The sequence below is a fragment of the Eupeodes corollae genome, chromosome 2 (genome assembly GCF_945859685.1).
Source record: "Eupeodes corollae chromosome 2, idEupCoro1.1, whole genome shotgun sequence".
In the NCBI taxonomy this organism is placed as follows: Eukaryota; Metazoa; Arthropoda; class Insecta; order Diptera; family Syrphidae; genus Eupeodes; species Eupeodes corollae.
This window is the reverse complement of record NC_079148.1, coordinates 88544422-88571183: the sequence shown is the minus strand read 5'-3', so window position 1 is coordinate 88571183 and position 26762 is coordinate 88544422. Positions and strand designations below refer to the sequence as shown.

The following is a 26762-nucleotide window of genomic DNA, read 5'->3' as shown; positions in this document are numbered from 1 at the left end:
GTGTTGTCTTAGATTCTAAACTAAAATTCAATGAACACATTAACTTCATAGTTAAAAAAGCAAATAGAGTTCTGGGTTGTATTAAGAGATTTGACCGTGATTTCCGTGATCCATATGTTTTAAAATTACTTTTTGTTTCATTTGTGAGACCAGTCCTGGAAATGCTTGTACAGTATGATCACCTTACTACGACGTACAAGTCACAAGACTCGAAGCCATTCAGAAAAGATTATTGCGTTTTTGTCTACGATCCCTTTCGTGGTTGCATGATATTTAAACATTACCGCCTTATTCACAGAGACTTTCTTTCATAAATCTTCCTTCTTTGAAAAATCATAGTACTTGCAGTTTTGTTTTATTATTGGAATAATAAACGAATAAATTTCATCACCATCAGTTCTTGGTAGTTTAAACTTTAGTTTTAGTCGTTCAAGCATAAGACTCCAGAAAACATTGAATACTAATTTTAGCAGATCAAACTATGGTGTACATAGCTCCTTAAGTCAATTAATTCAAATCTATAATCAATTTTACTCTTGTCTTAATTCACCTAATGATAATATAAATAGTATAAATTGCAAATAAAAATTTTTCAACAGTCTAGTTTAAGTTTTTAGATTTTAAGTATATATCAAGAATTGTTAACGTTAGTATTTAACGAATTATAAATAAATTGAAAAATTAAAGTTTGAAGACAATATTTTAAATTTTTGAAAAACTATTTGAGTAGAAAGTAAATTGTTACCAAGTTTTAGTATTGTTCTTTGGTAAGGTTTTTATTTTTTGTAAAAAAATATGTCAAAATTTTAACGAATGTTGACAACAATATTTTTTAAGAGATAAAACTAGTTTAAAGTTAATATCTCAAAGTTTTGAAAAGATATTTGAGTCGAAAATCTATTTTTAACTACTTTTGTTAATTTTCTTGTTTGGGTTTTTATTTTTTGTAAAAAAAAACTGTCGATTCGATTTTTCTCAACATTTTTCAGAATGTTGACAACAATATTTCTTATAAGTTAAAATTAGTTGGAAGCCATAATCTCAAATTTTTGAAAAGATATTCGAGTCGAATATCAATTTTTACCAACTTTTGTTAAATTTTCTTTTAAGTTTTTATTTTTTGTAAAAAAAACTGTCATTTCGATTTTTTTCTAAATTTTACTGATAGTTTAAAGCCAACATCTCAAGGTTTTGAAAAGATATTTGAATCGAAAATCAATTTTTACCAACTTGGAGTAATGTTTTTTATGTTTTTATTTTTTATAAAAAAACTATAAATTCGATTTTTCTCAAAATTTTACCAGATGTCAAAAACGTTATTTTTCGTTGCACAAAATTGGTTTGGAGATAAAATCATTTTTTATTCGTAAAATGTTTGTTTTGGCCAGCACTGTATTTATGTATCTTCAAAAATATGTAATTCAAAATATGAATGATTTAATGGTAAATAAATGTAATTCAAAGAATCTTAGGATTTAATTGTAAGATAGAATTATTGTATGTAAGCTTAAAATAAGTTATTAAAAATAAAATACCAATGACGCACGCACCATCCCAAACAATAAGGTATTAAATGTTATAAAACAATGAACAACCTCTCTGCTTTTGCTTAGATCGGAATTCTATACGGACTTCATAAGAGATATGAAGGAAATAGGAATATGTACATATGTGTCCAGTTCAAATACGAAAACCATTTAGTTCTTCGCAATTTTGTAAGAATAAAATTATTGTAGAAATGACGTAAAAGTTATTTGAAATGTTTACACATTTTTGACCCTCGATTTAATTTTAATTTTTAAATTAATAACAATTGTTATCAATTTGAAGTTTTTCTTTCCCAAATAGGCCAAGTATTGAATTCGTGCAAAAAAGCACATACAAAATAAAATCTTTTCAAGACATTTTTGTATTTTATTTGCACTCTTTTAATAAACAAATGTTTGTTAATTTTTGTTTTGTTTTTACATTACCTCTCCCCCATTATTACGTGCATGCATATATTAAATTATAATAATTTACGTTGTTATGTTTGGGGTGTTTAAGGGAAAATTGTACTCGCTTCATAGTTTAAGTTTGATTGAGTATATATTTATTAGCCGTTTTAGGAGATATTAAACTTAACAACAAGTTCTTGCGACCTAGACGCGATCATATGTCATTGATCTATTTTCTATTTTTTATCAACAAAAAACTCAAGTTTAAAATTATTTTTTCTAAGTATATTTATGTATGTACTCGTATGTATAAAAGCAAAGAAAAAGACAACACTTCAAGTTTTTTAATCATTTTATTGTCTTCAATTAGATTACGATTCGAATTCGAATTCAAATTGGAATTGGAATTAAATTATTTTTAAATTAAAGAAAATAAAAATTGATCATGTCCTTAAAAGGAGTGTGTCACGGAGAATTGGAAATTCCTCCAGAAATTTCAACTTCAAGAGCAATGATCACTGATCAGCGATCATGATCACATTCGGAACTGTTTTCAATTCTCCGGGATTTTTGAGTACATGCATATATGTAAAATGCATTTGGAAAAGAACGCGCACTTGTGGTTATTTTAAGAAAAGAATTTAAATTGAAATGTAGTATTGGTTTGTTTGTATCTTTTATTCCTATTGATTTTGGATTAAATAAAATTTATGATTTGAATACAAAATATTATTAAGATTAATTTTTTGTCGGTGTCTTCTAGGTAAACCATTAAATTAATACATTTTGGGTAAAACCTTTACAAAACTTTGTATTTACATTTTTCGATGGCTGCTTTTTATGTTTTGTAAAAAAAGATTTTTTTTTAAATTGCGATGGATAATTTATTTTTGTTTGATAATCTAAATTACATAAATGATTAAATTTTTAACAGCTTAATTTAACTTCAATATAAAAGACTTTTCGGTTGAGATTAAAGAACTTCCACAGGTGTTCATGTGTTACTTGAAAAGAGTTCATCAACGGGTACAAATGTGGAATTTGGGATCATTACAATCCTTTGAGAACGATGTTAGCACGTTGAACGCTAACGGTCTATAATAACCAATTTTTTCAGGCTCTAATTGAATGATACACACAGGTAGTGCCCCTAAGGCCATATTGTACAAGAGATGACCTGCTTTGAGGCAGAGTTGGAAAAAGAATGATAAGAACAAATTTTAATTACAATTGCTTGTAATTTAAGTATCCAAAGATTTTTTTCAATTATTTTTAAATGCTATTAAGAAATTTCAATATATATTTTCACGTAATTGAAAATTGTCAATTACTTGCAATTCAATTACATTAATGCAATTGAAAACAAAAGTAAACATAAAAGTAGCATTAATCATTACATAAAAATGTATTTTTTTTATTTTTGTTTGTAAGTTAAATTTGTTGATGTTCAAATGGTACACATGTGCATTCAAGAGGACACAAGCGTCCCACCTCTGTCTATCAACTCCTACTCTCACCTCCCCGTGGTGAACAGCTGGTGCCTAGTACCTCAACTGGAGATTAAGTTCTAACCCCAGTGGAAAGTTGTTGGGGCAGCAAACGAGAGAGGGGGGAGAGGTGTTTCCACTGAGGCACCTCTCCTTATCCGCAATTCTCGAGATGGAATCAACGATGGCTCCTACGGTTCCAGTAAGGTTGAACTACTTAGTGAACACCTTATAGGGCTTCTACGATTTATTCGGAGCTCAGGCCTATAAGGAGCGGTTTATCCGGTTCCCCGTCCTTGGAGTTATCCTAAGAATCTAGCCCTAGCCAAATTAAGTCTAATATGCGCGCATTCCCCAACAGAGGAGAAAGATGAATACACCAAAGACATATTCTTCGAGCTCTTGGATATGACATTAAAATTATCTTAGGAGATTTTAACGCCAAGCCAGGAAGAGAAGACTTCTTTGGTGGTACAATCGGGAGATACAGCCTGCACGACACCACTTCCGACGACGGATTCAGGCTGATCGATTTCACTGCGGGACGACACGTTCTGGTAGCTAATACGCAGTTCACACATCTCAATATCCACAAGGGGACATGGAAATCTCCTGATCAATCAACCGTCAACCAGATTGACCACATTGCGATCGACGCACGACACTTCTCCAGTATACAGGATATCCGAACATTCCGAGAGGCCAACATTGACTCGGAACACTACCTCGTTGTAGCCAAGATACTGCTATGGATATCCTGGTCTAAGCCAAAACAAGGAAGTGCTGTCAGAAGTTTCGACGTTCGATGGCTACAATCGCAAGAGACTGCCATGTCCTTTTCCGATCGAGTCTTTCGAAACGTCTTAGGAGTCATATGCCTGCATTAAGCATTGAAAACCAGTGGCAAAATTGCCTTGCAGCTATCAGAGATGCCGCTTCTGAAGTGCTAGGTTTCACACGGCCACAACAGCGGAACCTCTGGTTCGACGACAAATGCCGGGAAGCGCAGGTGTGAAACAACAGGTATACGAAACGGCGCTGCATAGAATGACCAGAGCTTTACGAGCAGAAGAGGAACACCGAAAAAGAGCATGAGAAACGCGCGATCGAGGAGACAGAGGGCTGTCACAACAGGAATGAGGTGCGTAAATTTTACCAAAAGACAAAAAAAACCTCCCAAGGGTACCAGCCACGAACCGAAGTATGTAAAGACGATCAGGGAAAATCTTAGTATAACCGCAGTATAATATACTGCGTTGTACTAAGAATATGGAAAGACCACTTCTCCAAATTATATAACGGCGTTGACGAACCGAATTCCACTGTAAGAAAGATAGAACCACTCAACATAGGCGACGCAGATCAACAATTCCGCCTACCCGACCTAGACGAAGTGAGGATAGCTATATCTAAACTGAAGTAAAACAAAGCTGCTGGAGCTGACGGCATCGCTGCCGAACTATTTAAAACAGCAAACGATAAATTGGCAGGGCGCATGTACCAACTTATCTGCAAAATATGGTCGAAAAAAAGCATGCCCTATGAGTGGAATCTCAGCATAGTGTGGCCTATGCATAAGAAAGGAGACCCTCTAAATTGCGCCAACTACAGAGGCCTCAGTCTCCTTAACATTGCAAATAAGATCCCCTCTGCCGTATAATGTGAACGTCAGAAGCCGTTCGTCAACAACCTGATAGGTCCTTATCAGTGTGTCTTCAGACCAGGAAAATCCATTATCGACCTATCACACTACGGCAGATCTTGGAAAAAACCCAGGAACTTCAAATCGATACCCACCATCTCTTTATCGATTTTAAAGCCGATGACAGCATCTATAGGGAAGAACTCTACAGAGCAATGTCTAGTTTTGGCATCCCTGTCAAACTTATCCGTTTGTGCAGAATGACGATGGAGAATGCACGCTGCTCTATCAAGGTCGGAAAAGATCTCACCGATGGATTTGGCAAGGCCAAGTATATGCCGCCATCAAGAAAGGACATTGATCGACGACGGCTTGGACAAAACGTCACCATGGACAGCTATAACTTCGAGGTAGTTAAGGACGTTGTTTACCTAGGCACCGCTATTAACACAGACAATGACACCAGCGTTGAAATCAAACAAAGAATACCTCTTCCAAATCGCTGCTTCTTCGTGCTTAGAAGGCAATGGAGTAGTAAAGTCCTTTCTCGAGCATCTTAAATCACCATCTATAAGACACTCATCATCCCGGTTCTCATTTATGGGCCTGAGGGATGGAGAGCGTCTTAGGATGCTCCGAGAGAAAAATTTTTCGGGTGATTTTTGGTCCCGTATGCGGAGATGGAGAATGGGGGAGAAGATATAAAGACGAACTGTACGGGCTGTACAGCAACGCTCTCCAAGTAACAGAATTAAAGTCCAACGGCTTAGTCATGTAGAGCGAATGGACATCAACGTTCCAGCCCGGAAGGTCTTTGAATTGAATTCCGAGGGACGGCCGGCGGTGGGGCAGTAGAGAAAGACCGCGACTCAGACTCAGGTGGCGCACGCAAGTGGGTGAAGACCTCAACCAACTTATCGAGCGAAAATGGAGACAGCTAGCTAGGGTCCTAGCCGGCTAGAGACACATGTTGGTTAAGGCCCAGGTCCGCTCCGGACTGTAGAGCCACCTTAAGTAAGTAAGTTACATTTTACGCGACAATGTAAAAATAGTTTCCTGCAGTGTTAATTCTTTCTACGTGTGTTTTTGTTTTTTCTTTTGCGGGATTTGTTGCTACTTCTCGACTACAAAACCTCAATGACGCCAACTTTGAAATGTTACTGCTGTTGAACGCTAACTAACTTTTCTATCAATAGTTTAGTATCCATTTTTATAAAGAATTTTTAAAATAATATTATTTATTATGAATGTTTTCTTTTTTAATAATTAAAGTTCTATATACCATTGAAATATATCAGCCAAGTATAAGTCTTCGCGCTATTTTATTGTAAATCGCAGGGATGAAACTAAGAGCGTTTAAAATATAGTTTGAATCGAATATTGTTTTAGTTTTTGGGCAAAAATAAGTTTTAATTACTTTATTTATTATAATTAATTAATAAAAAGCATGTAATGCATTACAATCCATAAAGTCAATTACATTAAATGTAATTAACACTGTGTTTTCCTTCAATTACTTACAAAAGCCCATTATTATTTTTATTATTTTCATTTACATGCAATTTGCAATTGAATTTTTTCAATTACAATTGTAGGTAATGGAAAAGTATGTTCTTTTCAATTACAATTAGTTTTAATTTTAATGGAAAATGTTCAGTAACTAATTTCTTGTAATTGAAATGTAAGTTTGTTTTGGGGGCTTTTGACACCGTACAAAGCTCACATCGAAACACTTTGTTTCTAATTACATATATCAAAAATTCTTCTGTAGCTGCGATCTATTCAAATTTTACAAGAAGAAGAGCTACAAGGGAAAAAACAATATTTTGCTATGCATTGTTTATTTTAAATATTCATTGTGGACTTTTGGTCTGTAAGCTTATGACTCTAAAACTTAAATACATATATTGAACATATACAACTTTTGTGAACCTGTGTTTTCGAACGAAACATTGTGTGTCCTACAACCTTGAACATTTCAAAACATTTGTTAACTGTTTCATACAAAAAAATAAATTAAAAATTTATATCTAAACGACACTAACGAAATTATCGTACAAAGAATTAATTTCACAAATTTACATTTGCAAAAACCTAAATAAAAATGTTTTCATATTTTACGTAATACCGGCTTTATTTTTTAGTGCTTTTAATTTTCTAATTCTCTTATTACATTATTTATATTAATTTTCTCATACAACCATTATAAAGTTTATCAAAAGCATGTTACATGTATTAGTCATATGTATATTTTATATGTGCATGACCCAGCCAATATCAAGTCTTTCTTATTTGTCTGTAGTTAAATCGTGTTTAACTAGCTAAACCAGAATATTGTCGTCATCATCATCATCATTGAATCAAAATATTTTAATAACGACGTTTTCTACCATATCAAGCTTCTTAGCGGTTGTTACCATTTAAGTCATCCGCGGGTGGGTGTTGCATCAGTTGTATGGGCTGGAGTTTTTATCCATAACGAAGACCAAGGTTTATATTTTTTATTTTTTTTTAAGTTTAAGTGGAGCTAAAAACAGAAAAGCAAAAGCGGATATGGAGAGATAAATTAAGAAAAAACTGATAAAGAAAGAATGAAAAATATAGAAAAAAAGGAAAAAGTATTTGTTATCAAAGTATGTACATTAGTACATAACGCACACTGCATTTCTTTGGATTAGATTCATGCATCACATTTATTTTTTTTGTTTGCTAAAGATTAAAAGATAGTAGAACCCTTGGCGTAATAGTTAGTGCTTAGAACTTTCATGCTACAACCCATGTCTGTGCCACCCAAAGTTTTTTTTTTCAAGGGTATTGCTTCTTGTGAGGAGTTGATAAATCCTCTAAGACTAATTGGCGATCGCATTTGACATGAAAATTGCAGGTAACTTCCATCCCTAAAATGACTCGCACGCAAGAATGGCTAAAATTTGTAAGTCACTAGTTCACTATGGACTGTTAAGCCACCTAATTTATTTATTTTATTTTTAAGAAGTCCATGAGAGGATCAAACTAGACAGAATTTAAAAGGCTTTGTTAATTTGACTCAATAAATACAATATGGAAAGAACATTTATTTCATTCATTCATTTATTTAATGGTTAATATTGTTATCAAAGTAAGACACAATTAAAAATTTGAATGATATAATTTAAAATATTTAAATATTACTTGAAAAATAATCTTTTAGAGCTTTTTTAATTCATGTAGCGTTTTGGATATCATTAATAGCACGCAAATAGCAAATTACTAAGTTTACGGTAGTTATCAAAGGACATATTTAGCAGCAAAGTAGTAAAACTGGAAACACTGTCATATCTTTGTAGACCAAAAACATAGATAACTTTATTATTAAAAGTAACATTAAGTTTACGTTTACTCTTATAACTACAGTTGCAATATAATTTACACCAATATGTTAAAATTGGTATTAACAAAGTCTTGGCAAGCAAGTTGTACAAAACTGAGCTACCTATAAAGTAGGTAGGGCACCATTAACGTTGACTATAATTGATATGGTTGTCCCATGTTAGAGACCGCTTAAAATGAATGCCGACATTTTTAGCAGTTTCTACATATTCAATGGGGGCATTACTTAACAAAATTGAGGGAAAGTAAGAGATGAAGAATCCTTTTAGAGATCAATATACATTTTGATTTTGTAGAATTCAAGAAAAGACCATTTTAATAAGACTAGTTTGAAATTTTGTCAAGGTCTTCATTGATATTAGTGGCGCCATTCTCAATGAGTCCAATAGAACAACTGAAGTACTCGTAAAGTTAAAATTCGTCCGCACACAGATGACGGGGAAAGTTTTGATCAAGTATATTTTAAGTTCTTTGAATTAGGTAAAAAAAAGTAATGGACCCAATATCGACCCTTGAGGAAAACGGGACTGAATTTGAATTTGAACTGCTTGATTTCTGTTAGTCAAATAAGAATATACAAGTTTAGCTAAACTTGCACATAAATTAAACTGCGGCATACGTATTTTTTACACAGAAGGACAGTTGGTTGACAGTGCCAAAAGCCTTAGAAAAATCAAGAAAAACTAAGAAAGCTACATCGTCCTTATTCAGAGCTTGTCTTATTTCTTCAGTCACACAAAGGAGTGCTGTTGTACACCTGTGGTTTTTTGGGAAGCCAGATTGTATTGCAGCAAAATTTACAAAATCAGTATGACTTTACAGAAAGCAGACTTTCAACAACATCAACAGCCTCCACAGAACGAAAACTGAAACTAGGGTGTTCTAAATGTTTCCTAAACGAAATATTTAGGTTAAGAACCTAAGGAATGTTAGCCCTTTTTTATGCAATCTATTATTAGAATAAAAAAACATAATTTTTAGCAGTCATCTTGAGTCGTTTTTATCATTTTAGCAAAACCTATTTTGACGTAAAGCAAGTTTTCTTAACACTTCTTTACATTTGCCCAAAAATAGTTACAATCGTGTCATAGGATCCATTTGTACTCCAGAATGTTTTCGATTACCTTCTTTTTCATATCAGTTTTTATTTTTCTAACTTTTTTATGAATGATTTTCACACATTTATCAGGTAAGTAAAGTTAAAATATCAGTTAAAAATTAATCTTAAAGCTCAATCGAAAATATATTCTTAAATTTGTTTGTCATCAAATAAGGCATGAAATGCCAAAGGTTTTGAATTTTTCGCAGATCCACGTTTGATAGGGATTTCCGGTTTGCCCTAATTAGTAACTTTTAAACAAAATTCTTCACTATTACTGGTTCATTTATGTGCACAGATAGGTCTATTTTTTCTAATTTGGTATTCAAGGACAATTGACAATTTTAGCTACAAATGTAAAATCGTGTTTTGGTGGTATATGTTAACAAAAATATTCAAAATACTAAAATAAAGAAAACGCACAAAAAGTGAAAAATTTTATAACTTGATTAGTAATAGGAAAGCTTTGATCAAAGTTCAACACTTGGTTGTGGATATGATGTGGTGATTTCGTTGATGCCATATCATATAGATCATATTTCAACACCGGAGATAGCAGCAAGCGACCGTCATAATTTTTCTAGATTTCACTACCACCAAGGAAAAACAAAAATGTATTGAGGAAAGATAAGCTTATCGAACTCATGGAGGAGCTGATGAAGTGAGAAATGAATGACCGTTCACGACTTAAAAAAAAACAAAAAAAACTGGATGCCCTTCGCTTTATGGGGAAGGTCTTGCAAACAGTTCCTCGCATACTTCCTTGCAAAGGGTTCAACTTTGACCAAGAGCAAAAGATACATATACCAGATCGTCCTGTTCCCACAAAAAACACGTAAAAATATATCTACGTCTTCAACCTCAAAGTAGACCGATATGTAGATATATTTTTATTGAAATACAAAAATTATTGGATATTTACGTTTTTGTGTTAGATATTATATACAAACTCCATAGAAAATCGAATTTCGTTCACTGATTATTAATTCTATAGAAACTTACAGATTTCTATACCTTCCACATCTTTCTAGAGGATAGGGCATTTCTTTATGACGAGTCAGTTCACTTTTATACAGATGGATGAAGAACAAATGAAGTGGTTGGTGGAGGTTTGTACTCTGAACGACTGAAAATTAGTTTTTCATTCCGACTTTCCGACCATTGTAGCGTGTTCCATGCGAAACTTTTGGCAATAAAAGTGTTGTCCTGGCTTAAAGAGAACGTGATATCAAAATGTGATATCGGAATTTTCTCAGATAGTCAAGCCGCTATCAAATCTCTGGACTCTGTCTCTACAAACTCTATAACAGTCCATAACTGTCGATCATCTTTAATGGAATGGCACAACAGTTTAATATTCCCATTTCAGGAAATTGTAAGGCAGATAAATTAGCCAGAAATGATACAGGACAACCTGGCATACCAATCTATTGCTAATGCAAGACGCTATAAAGAACGCAACCATCAAGTGTCAAGTCTCTGAAAACATCTAGCTTACACTGGATTTAAAGCCATCAAGGTGCTTGATATCTCTACCGGGCACTGTCTAATAGGAAACCACGCCACGAAGAATTCTTCTAAAACGATCTAAAAGAACTCAAGCACATTAACATAATCAGGCTCTCACGATTCGTAAGGGACCCAAACTGGTTTTATTGAGCTCAGAAGAAAGCCTCAAGATTCATGTGGTATCACAATGGGCCATTTAACTGGCCTAAGTGTGTCCTACTCCATCACGGGCAGCCACTTTAACCTTACCTAATCCCATAGAAATAAAATTAAAAATTATGAGTGTTCAAATATGCTTTAGGGTGCATTTGGACCCCATGACGTAAAGGTTAAGCTTAGGTTTTGCCTTCCATAAACAAATCTGATCTTTTTTTTTGGTCAAAATTATTCTACTCAAAATAGTAGTACCTATTTATGTGAAACGCACTGTGTCTTATTTAATTTTTAATGCAAAGATCATTTTTAGTTAAAGCAACTTGTTCATATCATCCATTCAAGCTATATAAGTCTAGCTAAAAAATTAAAAAAAAAAAAAAAAATCATAAATCGGGGAAACCTTTTTTCATTTTCGAACACCACTCCCGTTGTAGCCGGTCTGTGAAAGTGACGGCTGACAGATACTGGAAACGACAAGTGACTGTGCTGCGTTCTGTATGATATCATCATTCTACATCGACACGTAGCTTTTCGGATTCGGACTTGAAAAGAAATTGAACTGACATACATTATGTAGGTTTTTGTATCCAGTGTGTCACCCGAAACGGTAGCATCAGCAAACGTGTTCAATAAAGTTGTAGTTTTTGTTTTTCTTGATACTCGAAAGGTGAAAATAAAATAAATTCACATTATGTTGATTATTATTTCGAGCTGTATTAATGCCCACCACCATGGCCGAACGACTTTTTGAGCTGTGTGTCAAGTCTGAATCACTCATCGAACCGCACCTAGCTAGCAAGCGATAGCAAAACTCTCTGTATTCATTGAAGATTTGTTTTTGTTGTTTAAATTTCATTGAAATAAACCTGATAATATTTTTATATGATTAGATAACATAGGTTATTCACGGTGATAACGATAACAAGAAGAGAGCAAACATTGTATATTTTGTTAGAAAAAGTTATAATTTTTCTTAATCGATGGTTGTTTTTTACAACTTGTTCATAAATGAATTGGGCTGTTTGTATTTTGTTTGAAGATAGAAAATTTAAAGTTAATTTTAAAAATAAACTGAAGGTTTATGATTATTTGGGTTTGTATTTATATTTGTTTTACTGATTATTTCAAATGTATTTACTGTAGGTACGTTCTTTTTACGAACGTATTCACTTTTTGAAGTGTATATTAAAAATTATGCAAGACATTGCTTTTTTGTTTAAGTAAAATTAAAAAGGTATGAACATACATTATAAACACAATGATAAATGTATTCTATTTTAATTAAGAATTTAAACGTACTGCAAAAGCATGGTTTTTAAATCATACACATGTTCACTTACCCTAACAACATCTTCTCACCAAAAAACCATTATATATACAGTCAGTCACAAAAGTCACCATATAGCTATGAAAAATGGTATATCAATGGTTTTAGCCAAAATTCAAATATATTTGTTTGACTAAATAATGGAATATTATTTTTTTTCATAATAATCCAAAGAGATCAGAAAATGGTTAAAATTGTAAGTCACTAAAGTGTACATATGAAACTTTGTACTGATTCAATCTGTACATTTAATCTATTTTTTAATTAAAAAATTTGATTTATCAGTTATTTTTCATAATCTTGTTTATTTCGTGTGTGATATTTGAATAATATTGATGAAAATGGAAAAAAGGAAGGAAACCTCAATTGAAATAAAAAAATTTAATTATAAAGCATAGAAACAAAGGGAAAAGTTATTGTGCTATTGGAAAAATCGTGGGTAAAAGTTCCTCAACTCTACAAAACAATAATAAAAACTTATAATGAAAGGGGACATATAGCAAATAAGCCCCGTTCTGGTCGTCCGAAAAAATTAAGTACTCGCGATATCCGAAGCATTATTCGGAAAGTTAACTACAATCCTAAATTGGCGAAAGACATTGCAAATACGTCGGGAAAAGAAGTCCACCCAGAGGCCGTGCGAAAAGTTTTAAGATGTGAAGGGTTTAATGGGAGAGTGCCAAGAAAAAAAACAATTAATCAGCAACACTAATCGAGAAAAACGCCTAGAAATCGCGAACCGGTACATTTCGGATTACCACGGTTTTTGGAAAAGGGTACTTTGTACTGATAAAAGTAAATTCAACATTTTTGGATCCGATGGCAGGGGAAAAATATGGCGGAAGCTGAACCAAGCCATGGATATGAACAATTTTGTTGCTACAGTGAGGCACGAAGGAGGACATGTGATGGTTTGGGGGGCTGTAGCAGCCTCTGGTGTAGGGAGGCCAGTTGTTATTGGTGGGACTATGAATCGCTTTCAATATCTGGACATTTTGCGTAATAATTTGCACGCCTTTGCTGAAGCACTAGGGCTCGGAAGCAGCTGAATTGTGCACCAAGACAACGACCCCAAACATACGGCGAAGATTATAAAGGAGTGGCTGGTGTTAATGGTCCCAAAACAGCTTCATCCACCACCGCAGTCTCCAGATCTCAATATCATAGAGCACATCTGGGATGAAATGGAACGGAGGGTTCGCAAATTTAGGATAACAGATCAAAATTCACTGAGAACGCCTCTTGCGAATGCTTGGTCTTTAATAACACCTGACATCACCGAAAAGTAAGTTTAGTCTATGCCTCGAAGACCAAGCGGACAGGACCTGATCCGCGGTATTCAGAGGCAAAATCCGCTGGTCCTCATGCACGATTGGGCTTTAGTTAAAGCAGGAGAACCGCAAAGGACCAGCGCCTCTTATATTCTGAGGATTAGCGAGGAGAGTCTAGGGGCTCTCAAAAAGGCCGAATACAAACTCAGTTTTGGCATAAGGAATGCCAAAATTATTATTATTATTGATCACGGTAGCCCCAAAATTAAAATTCTGCAGAGTCAGGGAACAGACTCCGAAAACATTTAAGTTTTTTTATGTCCAAATTTTAGCACTCCCGATCTGACAGTTGTCAGATTTGAAGATAAGAATACACAGGGTTTGCTGTTGGCCTCTTTTTACTCTGCCCATAATGCACCATCACCTCCGTCACTTTTTGATTTTATTATTGAAAATAATATGACCATTTGTAACAGAAGCAATACTCCCACTTTCGTCTTTCCGAGCTCGGAAAATTATGATGGATGGGAGGATGTGCTTGATGTTACTTTAGTAAACAACCGTAATTTATTAGTGGAGAATTGGAGAGTTTCCCTTTTGAATTCGTTTTCGGATCACAAGTGGATTCTTTTTCAAATTAATTTCGAGTCGAAAAACCCACCGCCTTACAGAAATCCCAAAAGAACTGACTGGACGAAATTCAGTCAAATTGCTTATTCCAAACTAACTTACCGAATCTCACTGAATCGATAGGAGAGCTTGAATCAAAGGTGAAAACCTTTGAAACTTCTATAAGTGAAGCTTTTAGAGTCTCTTGCCCAGTTAAATATAGCCGTAAAACCCTTCCTTCTTGGTGGAATGAAGAACTGTCCAGTCTTATGAAAATGACGAGGACAATTTTCAATATCTGCCTGTCATCAGCCAAAAGACAAGGCTGGGGAGAATACTTTCAGTCAATCGAAGACATAAAGGACTCTGCAAGGCTCAGCAAAGTTTTATCGAAGGAACATTGTAATCCTTCATTTCTAAAAAAAGCCTGATGGAACCTGGACAGCCTCTCCAGCCGAATCTCTTGAGCTACTGATGAAGACGCACTTTCCGGGTTACGAGAGTGATAACCCGGAATCGCTTGAAACCACAGAGCTAAACGTAGCTCATGTGGAGCAAGTCAATTCCGTTATAACCAGATAAAATATTTATTATATTTTTTATTTACTATTTCTCCATATAAATCCCCAGGCATGGATGGCATACTGCAGCTCCATGGCTGGAACAAATTTTCAAAGGATGTCTCCTTCTCAAACATGTGCCCATGTCGTGGAGACAGGTCAAAGTAGTTTTATCCCAAAAATGGGTAGGCAAGGTCACGACATACCATATTAGAGAAATCCTAGTTTGACGACCTCTCGAAAGCTTTCAGCATGCGTATCTTAAGGGCAAATCTACGGAGAATGCCCTCCATGAGGTAGTGCGTACTGTAGAACAAACAATCCCTTATAAAGAATTTACTCTGGCCACCTTCCTAGACATAGAAGGTGCTTTTAGAAGACTTCATTCGAGAATGGATTATTTCCATGTGACCAAAGAGAAAGTGAAACTATATTCCATTTCCTCTGCAAATGTCCTGCTTTGGCAAACACTAGAATAAAATACTTTGGAAAAGCATTCTTTCAAGAACTTAGTTAGCTATCTGAGACAAAGATTAGAGACCTAATCATTTTTCTCAATGCGACAAAATGGCTCTAACATAAGCGTTATGAAGCTTCTCTATAAATAAGTTTTTGGTATCAAAACGGCGCACTACAGCGCTAATTTGATCTCAGGCTAGGTTGCCTTGAGATCGCCATTTCTACCTACCTACCTATGCCTCGAAGACTCAAAGATGTCCGAACTCACAAGGTGTTCCAATTAAATATTAAATTGAATTTATTTAATTTTGATCATAATGTAGACTTTCGTGTATCGTTTTTTTTTTTACTTTTCTTCTGGTTTTTTCTTTAATTTTGTCTAATAAAATGACTAATTTTATTAAACAATTGTTTTTAAATAATAAATACTCTTTTTTAAATTAATACAATCAATGAATTTTAGCTAAAAGCGGTAATTTAACACTTTTCAGCACTATACGTAGACTTTTGTGACTGACTGTACGTAGTTATGTACCAATTTGACTTTGAATATGCTGCAAAGCATATAATGTCATTATTATTTTGGAGCTCTCGGTGTTATTTCTAAAGAAATCTGTTGAATCAATTATTATTAAATTCATTTTAATGTCATACATTTGCTTTTTTTTGTTGTTTATTTTTCACATTCTTTTTATTTTCGTGTGTGCTGTGTGTATGTATCTACATACATAAATGTACTTAAGTGATATGAACAAAATCATTAAAACGAATCTAAGTAGGTATTTGACACGTTAAACACGATTCAAGAACTTGAGAAACATTTTTGAATACATTTGCAGGGGGACAAAGAATGTCTACGTGTTAAAACAGATAGTCAGAGCAAATAAGGCATAACAATTATAATTTCACTGGGCAAGTGTTGTCCCTTGCCAGTACGTATTTCCTCCATGCTTTTTTAAATTCTTTAATAAAATTCTAAGGTGCGGAGTGAAAAATTGAAACAAAATACGAGGTAGTAAATATATGGAATAAACTGATTTAAAGCAGCAAGAAGTTAAGTAGTTTTATAAACGCATCAAAACAAAGAAACGTAATCGGTTTAAAATTTGGCTAACCCTTAAAAACACATCAGCAAAACCAATTAGCCAATACCTTCAATACTCATTTTATTCTGTAAAACTGCCTAATATAGTAATACTTTCATTTTGATAAATACATAAATAAAAACAACTGCATCAGTATGAAAAGTAACGCGTTATCCATTTTGCGGTTTCAAAAGTATAGGGCTGGAATGTTACATCTGTCAAACTAGGTTGTTAAACCAATGTTTTTTTTCAGTTGAAAGTCTGACATTTTCGAAAATGCATCGCCTAATTATCGCACAACGCATAGAAATTGTTAAAACCTACTACAAAATTGTGATTCTGCCACAGCCACATGTCGTGCTTAAAGAGGGTATTATGGTTTTAATAATCGTCCAACTAAACAAGCAAAAAGCAAAATTGTGTAGAAATTTGAAGAGACTGGAATGGTTACGGATATTGTAATATTCCCTCGTTTACTGAAAATATCACTGCTGTAAGTAAAAGTGTTGCCGAAGACCTGAATGTGTCGATTAATCATCGTTTTCCGGATTTAAGACTGTCTTGCGGTAAATTATGGCGTATTTTGCATTTGGATCTATTGGGGTTATCGGGAATTTCTTTTCCCATGAATTTGTTCCAATATTCGAAAAATTGGTATCGGGAATTTTTCGAAATTGGGAAAACTTTCTTTTAATGGGAAAATTTTGCGCTTTTCTCTCTGAATATTATTATTTAGTTTTCGTAATTGAAAACGGAGCAAACAATGTAAGCAACAACAACAAAACAAAATAACAAAAAGTAATGAAAATATTAATAAAAATTTATCTTTTTAATTTCGAATTCAACAAATATTCACCAAGTTCACGTTTTAATTAGTTTTATGCGTTTCTTGCGTTAATTTTGGGACACCCTTTATAATATTAAATACATTAATCCACGAACTTATACAATATACAAATACATTTGTGATTGATTTATGATTTTTACGAGCCAAGTCAGTTTTTTCGTTCACTAGTAATAATGACTGTCTATCCAAAATAAATATTAGTTAAAAAAAACATTGATTTTAAACTACTGAACATTGCAATGACTGATTAATAGTGTTTTAAGGTATTCCACATTCATGTAGCACATCTAAAGAACGAACCCCTGCGCATGATAGTACGGCTGGCTCCAGTAGTAGGGATTCCCAGAGGCGAGAGTTTTAATAATTGTTTTGGTTAAGAGTAGTTCTCTGTTTGGTAAGATAAAGGTATATTAGCAGTGGCCTTTGGGATATTGCGATATTTATTGCCCTTTTCAGCATGAAAGTTATTATTTCCAAAAGAATTAAACTTGTGATCATATTAGCACTGGAGTCTACGTCAGCACTTTTCAGAAAGCATAGTAACCAGTTATATATAAATCTAGGTCACTTTTCAGAAGGCATAGTGACCAGTTATATGGCTCAAAATCACCATGGTTGAAAATTTCAAAATTGGTTTTATAACAAAAAAAAAATTGCAAGCTACAATCACAATGATGACTTTTAGCTTATACTGTTTAAAAATGTGTATATTAATGAACTTTGACAGGGCAGCGCACAGAATTCTATACTTTTTTAGTATTGAATATCTTACAGAAACCATCAATTCGGGAACGTTTCTTTAAGTTTGATCAAATCAACAAGAACAAAACAAAGCACATAATTTAAGCTTTGTTTAATAACATGGGTATATTATATAACTATGTATATTAAATAAGCAATAATGAAAAATCTTTTACAAAGAAAATACGCCAAATCATATCCGGGAACGTTTCCGAAATGACAGATCACGAAATGACAATTTCAAATAAGCGACCTCTTTGATTATACGGCGGTCTTCTTAAATGCGATCTGACATTGTCAACATTAAAGTATTTGAGGATACTTTATTATTTCGTGTCGCAATAATTAAATGTAATAAATACGTTCACGGAGTGACAGACTATTGATGAACGCTCTACGAATAATGAATAGAAAGGTACTTACCATTTAGATATAATTTATTTTACGATAAATACTTTGACAGCCGACTTTGTTATTGTTGTCTTCCTCAACTGGTGTTTGACACCAAATGGCTGCGTTTACTTAAAATTATTTTTTGATCGATTATCGATATGCTCACTGAAATGACTTGTGCGGTATCGGACAAACTATTTTTTCATTTTTATAGTTAAAAATAAATGATATTTTAGTATCCTTTCTAAAACTAGATTTTGTATACAAACAAAATACGGTCGATTAAGTAATTACCGGGGTTAAATATCCAACATTTTAAAGTCATATTTTGGACTTGTTGTTGAAGATTGTAAATTAGGACGCGTTACGAAATGATTTTCTATGCGTGTATATTGATTTAATTTAAAATTAACTTTATTAATAAATTATATTGTTTTATGGACAAACAAAACAGGTAAGTAAGTATTTTATTAAATTGCTAGCAAAGCCAATTCTGCACTTTGATGATTCTAGGCCATATATGAGATAAATATTGTATGTTTTAAAAGATATCCTGTACCAAATATTTAGTTATATTTTGCAATAAAAAGATTAAAAGCAAAGAGATGAATTTACGAAAAATATTGTTGAAAATTGGGTATTTCATTTAGATGACGAATTTCTCTTAAATTTTATCGTTTTTCTTCGAGATGAAGCAAAATTGCTTGTTAGTAACGAAATTATTCACTTTATAAGGTCAACACTTTTAACTCATCTCAGAAAACTGAGTTGCACAATTTTACAGATCGTGACTATTTGAAACTTTAACAATGCATATATCTTGATGTTTGAGAACGACAATGACTACGTTCAATCTCAGATATATAGGGTATCCGGATACCTTTTTGTGACTTTTTTACTTGTAAAAGAAAAGCTGTCCCACAAAAAAAGTCTAAAGCTTTAAAAGAAATTCTGGTTAGTGTAGCCATTTGACAAAAAACAGCTAATTAACCATATCGTTAATTTTGAAGAAATCTGAAAATTGATTTTAAAATTTCATAATTGTTGGTAAAACAAAATAAATTATGTTAATTGAAATTATATGGATTGAGATATTGTTTGCAGTCGAATATTAGAAGGTATCCCAATTAAGCAATCCAGTTAGTTAATGGTAAGAAAACATCTGGAAATTAAGATTCTATAAAAAAAAAGTTAATTTTACAATTGCAGCTTTGACATAAAATAAAAACTTCAAGAAGGTGGTTTGTTCGTAGAATATTACATTAACATGTGTTATTGGTTTCAATTCTTTATATAACTGAATCGAATTGAAATGAGCTTGATTTACTCGATTCCGGTCGGGGATCGGAGTCTATTCAAAATTGGTGAAGAAAAACCTGTGTGGAGGAGTTGGTTTTACAGATAATGCATTATGGTATGTTTATTGCATGTTTGTGTAAAAAAAAACAAAAAATTGCATATGGAGTAGATAGCGTATTCTTATAAGTTCTTTATATTCAGTTCATTGTTTAACACAAATCAACATCAAAACACCATTTGCATTTTTGAAAGTGCTATCAAACTTAACATTTTTGAATCTTCTTGTGCAGTGGAAACACCAAAAAGACTTTTTTAATCTTAACTTAGATAATAGCCGCGTTTTATTATCACCATGATCTAAACCAGATCATGGGTTTAGATGCATTACAACAACAAATCAAGATCCAGATTTGTATTTGGATCTTAATTTGAAATCCAAAATTTATTTCTCTATTTCGCACAGAGAGGGATGCAATTTGTAATATAACATGTAAATGTTGGTATCACTACCAACTACAGTCATAGTTACATTTCCATCAGACTGACAAAAAAAATATTATAGAAAGTAAGCAATTTCATTTTTATTTAATTTTTATATCAAACACACAAAACAAAAACCTTTGATAAAATAAAACATAAATTAGTGAACTTAAAATGAATAGGTGCAAAAAATGTATATTAATCCCAATTAATGGATATCATTTTTCCCTAAAAAGAACAACAAACAAATATTCATGAGCAACTCTGCTTTAAACGTCAAACAATTCCCAAATCTGCAACCACACAAAATGGAAAGCACAAAAAAATTGTAAGTATTTATGTAATTTGTAAATTAAAATCTCGTATTGCATTCATCAAATTTTATTTTATTTTTAGGCCAAGTAGAATCTGGAGTGCAGAAGAAACTAAAGAAACCAAAACCAAATTTTTGGGTTTTGATTGTTTTTATTTTTTCTTTATTTTGAAAGAACAAATTTGACACTGCTACCAAACTTTAAGTAATAAAAATATGATGATCCAATGCTGTTTTATTATCATGATCTGATCTGGATCAGATCAACTTCTCAACGAACACAGCCATCAAGATACAAATGCAATATCAATCGTACCAACATTTGAGAAAAATCGCATAAGATCCATTCGAGGCTCGTATAAATAAAAAACCCATCCATATTAAGATTCTACTTTAACTCTTATCGGTAGTATTCATACTTTGGATAGTATTTTTGTTTGTAAAATCCTACTATACTTGTGATAGGTTTTCGAACAAAACACGGGTAATAGTTAGAAGAAGAAAGAACGCACCACTGAATTATACTTAATGTCAAAAAAGCTGACCTGTTTTAAACATAATGAAGATAATCGGATATAAAATTCATCCTAAGCCTACGATAGGCAATCTAGTCAACTTCTTCATACCTTCCGATCTGAGCCTCATCTTTCAAACCAAACAGCATTGAAATCGAACTTACGGTTCTTGCCTCGCAGCATAACATTATTCTTAGCTAGGTACCAGGTCACATCGATGTATTTAGGAACGAGATAATTATATGAGCTATATGAGCTGGCGAGGATTGGTACAACACTCAACCAATCCAGTATAGACTCAACCATAGCTCATCTTGTGAATTTAAACTTGTGGCAAGAGTACGATAACACAGGCGACAAGATATTATACCGGATTTTTTAAGAACAGTTGAAAAGAAGCATTTTTTACTATGGAAAGGGGGGGGGTTCTTTCTGCCATTTTCTCAAGAACTAGAAGACATAAAATCATCTAGTTTTCAGTTTTTGATCAAAAACAAATAACAACTTGTTTTTGCACAAATTTCGAGTTTAAAACAATTTTTTCAAAAACTATGCATAGTTTTGACTTGACTTAAAAACAAGCTAATAGACAAAATGTTGGCTTTAAAAAAATGTGTAAAACTTAGTTGTAAATATTACCAATATTTTTTAATTTTTTTTTTCATTTAACGTAGATATTTTTTTAAATTGCCCCTACCGCCTAAACAGTGGGAGATAGACCCCCCATCACATGTTTTTAACTGTTCTATAAAAATCCGTCATTTAACTTTGTCGCCTGAGTTATCGTACTCTCTTCAAACTTGACATTACAAAAAAGCTACTCCATGAAACCAATGAATGATGAAAATGCCTTGAAACCTGTTTCACGGCCAGGATATTATGGCCCAAGTACAACAAACCAAAATCCCGCTCGATTATGCATCTAGAAAAAAAATCGGATCCTTGTAAGCATAACAATAGGTCACTACCTGCTGGGTTACCATAAATAGAAAATACGGCTAACTCCCAATGACATGCGCAAAGGTTGCATTGATGAGGAATGCATCGGTATCTCCTTTCAAATTCTATCCTCCCTTCCTTATTACTCGTACTGTGTATAATAAGGGTATTCATACACCTTTGAGTGCGCGTACAATATAAAAAAAAACAAGAAGTACCTACAAAGTACACTTCTTATGACACTGCCTAGCACAATGCCACACTAGAAATACATTCTTAGGCCGATACTCCTTTAATAATCTTGAAGCACTTAAAGATATTTCAAAAAGCATCCTACTACGATTCACCAAAGATTATAAATGTCTAAAACAAGGCAACCCATAGTTACAGAGATTTTAAGACCCTTTTAAGGAAGTTCAATAATTAGGGGTATCAATTTGCGTCTACATTGATCTAAGTGTGGCGATAAAGTCATCAATAGCCAGTGTGCCCTGAAATTTGATTTTGGTGTTTTGAAATAAAAAAATATATTTTTGAAACCATCAGTCCAAGTTATCATTTTTTAAAAACAGTTTTCTGCATTTTAGCGAAACAAAGTTTGATAAATAATTGGGAACTTTAATCTTAATTTGTTGACACTTATTTAGAGACATACAACCTAGAATTCGATAACATTTATTTTTAAGTTAAAATCAACAAAAATGCTAAATAATTTTAAATCGAAAATAACAAAACTTTTCTAAAAACAAAAATATCCGTTTCGCCTCCTGCTATGATCAGCAACAAAGAAATAAAAAAGGTATGTATGTAGGTACATTCAGGCATTTATTCAACTCACCTTTAGCCGCATTCATAAGGTCCTTGACCTCCTTGATTATTCTCTTAATTTGATGACTAGTGTGGTCCAATTCCTTTTCGTGTCGTGTTAAGTTATCTCGAAACTCTGGACTATCCACAATGCATTCTTCGAATTCGAGTGGTTCAAGACCACGACGCGTTCCACCACCCATTTTCCCGTTCTTCATTTTTGTTTACATATGCAATATAACGCGAAAAGATATAAATTTATCAGCGAGGGACGGGACAAAAAGTCGTCAAACATAAAATAAATATGTAGGTAAATACTATATTTTGTTTTACAGACAATAACTGTTGTTTTTTTTTAAATAACAGGTAAATAGGTACAACGTTAAGCAAGGCAGCAAGACAGAATAAAGAAAAAAATAAAGGAAAAATAATTAATTAATCTACTCTAGAGAAAGATTGATGCAAATTTTTGTTTTAACTTTGAACTTTCTTAAGATATAACAAAATAAAAACAAAAAACAAAGGAAACACAGAGATAAAAAGAAAACACTACTATAATTGTTGCTGCTGTTGCTGCTGCTGGAAAATGATGAATATGTTGATGATGGTGATCAACAGCAGCAATATTGTTGTTTTTGCAACGATGACGTCGACGATAATAGTTGGGCTGTAGAAACGAAAACATCCAACCACCATCCTCCACCACAGGTGAGCGGGCTGATCAACAATTATATAAATAATCTTCTCACTTTTTCGTTTCACAATAAATTGCTAATTTTTAATTAGTTTTTGTTGCTTATTGATCGCGAAATTTTGTATTTTTTTTTTAATTTCTCTTCTTTTTTGTTTCAACTAGAATATTCACTAATTTTTATAATTCTGACGTTTTTTGTTCATGATGAATTATTATATTTGTTGTGTTGGCCGAGAATGAACGTGAACGGAACGTGAGGCCTTTACTGTATTTTAGACGCAGCGCAGAGTAGAGTTGTCTCATCAACTCGGCTTAAGTGCAGTTTGTTCATTTTGTTTTAAGTTATGAGTGGAGTTGAAGTGTTGTTGAGATCTTGGAATTCTAGAATGTCCACATCCAGGTTTCGCAAACACGAAGGAAAAATTCCTTTGGAGTGGTTTCAAGTTCCAATAGAACGGGAACGGAAACTTAAGACCGGAGGCACAGGGATTGGGATTTTTTTTTTTATTTTAATTTATCTTAAAATTTCACTTCCTCTCGCTCATCTCCTGAGTCTTTATCTTTACACATAAAAGCAGATTGATGAATTTTTTTTATTTATGATTATGCATTTTAAGACCAAAACAAAACACCATAGGAAGAGGAGAAAATAAAATAAAAGCAATTTAAAACTAGAATAAAACTTAAACAGAAGAAAAAAAAAACAATAATTACACAGGAATCAGATTTTGATCTTATCACACGAAACGAACCCAAAAGAAACGATGGCTGTTTTCTTGTATATTTATCACTTTTTTCTTTATTTATTCACTTTACTCTGTGAACCAATATCGAGGCGAGCAACTTTTTGAATTTCGTTAAAAAATAAAAACAAGAAGATAACAAAAATGGTTTTTAAATATGTAGGTACGAGCTACGAGTTCCAAAGCAACAAATTGCCTTGGTTTTGGTTGAACGTCGGTTGTCGGTCGTCTGCGTCTCTCGTCACCGTCGTTGTTGTCACACACTACTTTGATTGAACTTCTCTATTATTTTATTTCTTTTTCTGTGTAAAAGCGGGGAAGGTTGCACTTTTGTTATCATTCGGTACTCCACTTAGAGTTTTAGGGTTTTTGCGAGGCTGAATATACGTTTGAACCAGGTATATATTTTACATTATGTATTATTTTCCCAAATAGAAAGTAATAATAAACGAATAAAACAATGAAACACGAAAAATTTTTCAGCTAGATGGGTATTTTTTTATTCTAATCTGACTTCTTCTCTCGGTTTCAGTTCTCAAAACCCCGACCGCTTAAAGTGAACTGAATTCGTGAATTGGAATGGAATACTGAATACTCAGAGATACTGAAATGAATTGCATCAAAGAAATGTTATTGGAATGTGGAAAACAAGTTTTTTATTTCGTGTTCTCTTTTGTTTTTGATTGTGTTGGTGAATGGTTCATTCCGCTGGAGAAATTGTTATTTTTAATTTTGGAAGACTGGAATGGATGAACTGTTGCATTATAGTACTGGAAAAACTGTTCGTGTTGCTGATGCCGAGAGGTTACATGTCAGCCGCGTTCATGTGTTCTTGCAAAGATCCAAATGAGCCCAAGGCTCGTTTCACACTACACCGTTTTGACCGTACGGCAAAAACTCGGACGTCATATACTGGATCAATAGCTAATTACTCATTATACGGTTTTAACCGTACGCTAAAACACTATATATGCAGGTTTCCTGTGCTTAGTATAGTTTTTCACAGGTTTAGTTTTATTAAAACTTCTCGCCAGGCAATTTTTGTAGCATTCCTATCTTTGTATGTTTCTAAACCTTCGTCCCACAACACTGGTCTCTCTTGCACGAGAATAATTAAAAATTCAACATCTAATTCCTTCATTATTTACACTATATATGTTAATTTTAATCACAAGTAATTAAGTAAAAAGTAATCACAAGTAATCGTGTTTTTAAGTGGCTGATCGAACTCTGCTACACGAATAAAATCGTATGATGTGAAAACATGCATTTTGTCACGTACGAGCCTAAGGCTTAAGGCTCATTTTACACTACACTGTTTTGACCATACAGCAAAAACCGGATGGCGACATTTTGTTAGAGGCGTAAAGAAGAGCATAATATACACACGATAATCTTAGTTGCATAATACGATTTTATTCGTGTGGCAGAGTTCGATCAGTCAATTTAAGACACGATTACTAGTATACTAAGCACAGGAACCCTGCATATATCGTGTTTTACTGTACGCTTAATGCCGTGCGGTTTTTGTCGTACGGTCAAAACCGTGTAGAATGAAACGAGCCCAAGCCGATCCAAATGTGGCCGTGTGTGGGGAATCTTCGGTGGTTCGGATTGGCTTTGATCCATTTGGAGTGAATGAACCGCCGGGTAGAACTGCTATTACTCATTGACTCATGAGTTGTGCTCATGACTTATCTTCCAATCACGAACTATTACACCTTGACTTTTAGATCACGACTCAACTTTGACAGTCCTTTTTATTTCAAGTTTCGTAAATTATAAAGTGTTTGTATTTGAAAAGTAAATTTATTAGAAACAATTTAAAAAAAGTGAATTTCATAAAACCAAATGGAAGGAAACAAACATTAGTTCAGCAGAAATAAAAAAGTGTTTTTATAAAAGTGTTCGTTCAGTAACTTGACTTTTTTATTTAGATTTAATTGAATACATTAGGATTGTGCCGAGACCGCTGATATGGATGATAGGGAAGATGCGGAGATAATTTCCGAACTAATTGAAGTTCATTTCCAAATTCATACCAAATCTGTACAATGTAACTCGATTCTACTTTTGATTGTCTTCTAAACTTATTTACTATTCTACTTTTAAATCGTACTACGTATGAAAGTAAAACCAGATGCCGGTTATACCAACTTGTTTTCAAACAATTTGTACTTTCAAACGAGATCGAATTGTTTGACAGTTTTAAAAACAGAAAATATCAAATTTTTGGACAAGAATAATCATTATAAAAATATACACCGTTGGAATTTGGTTTAAATTGCAAGGAAATGAAAAACGGTACTAGGAAATTAAAAATAGAAGAAGAAGAGATAATTCCAACATAATGTAGCTGAATGAGAAAAGGTTTGTACATATATATACGGTAGAATATTTGAACGCATTCTTAATGAAAAATATATACTTTTGTTTTGTTAAGAAATATCGTCTTTCTAAAGACTTACTTAACACCATATC

At 33.2% G+C, this 26762-nt stretch overlaps 1 protein-coding gene across 7 annotated transcripts in view; it reads right to left on the bottom strand.

Annotated features, from left to right (window-relative positions):
* The window catches only part of LOC129944393 (rho GTPase-activating protein Graf), a 64490-nt gene extending 39647 nt beyond the window's left edge, over positions 1 to 24843 (bottom strand). Inside the window, exons 1-2 of one of the 7 annotated variants that reach the window (XM_056053779.1) lie at positions 24253 to 24843; positions 22876 to 23186 (exon numbers count right to left, since the gene is read on the bottom strand). In XM_056053779.1, the coding sequence (XP_055909754.1) occupies positions 22876 to 23062 (187 nt within the window). In that variant the 5' untranslated portion in view covers positions 23063 to 23186; positions 24253 to 24843. The other 6 variants (XM_056053782.1, XM_056053780.1, XM_056053783.1 and 3 more) reach the window with 6 other exon arrangements.
* Positions 24844 to 26762: the final 1919 nt, after the last annotated feature.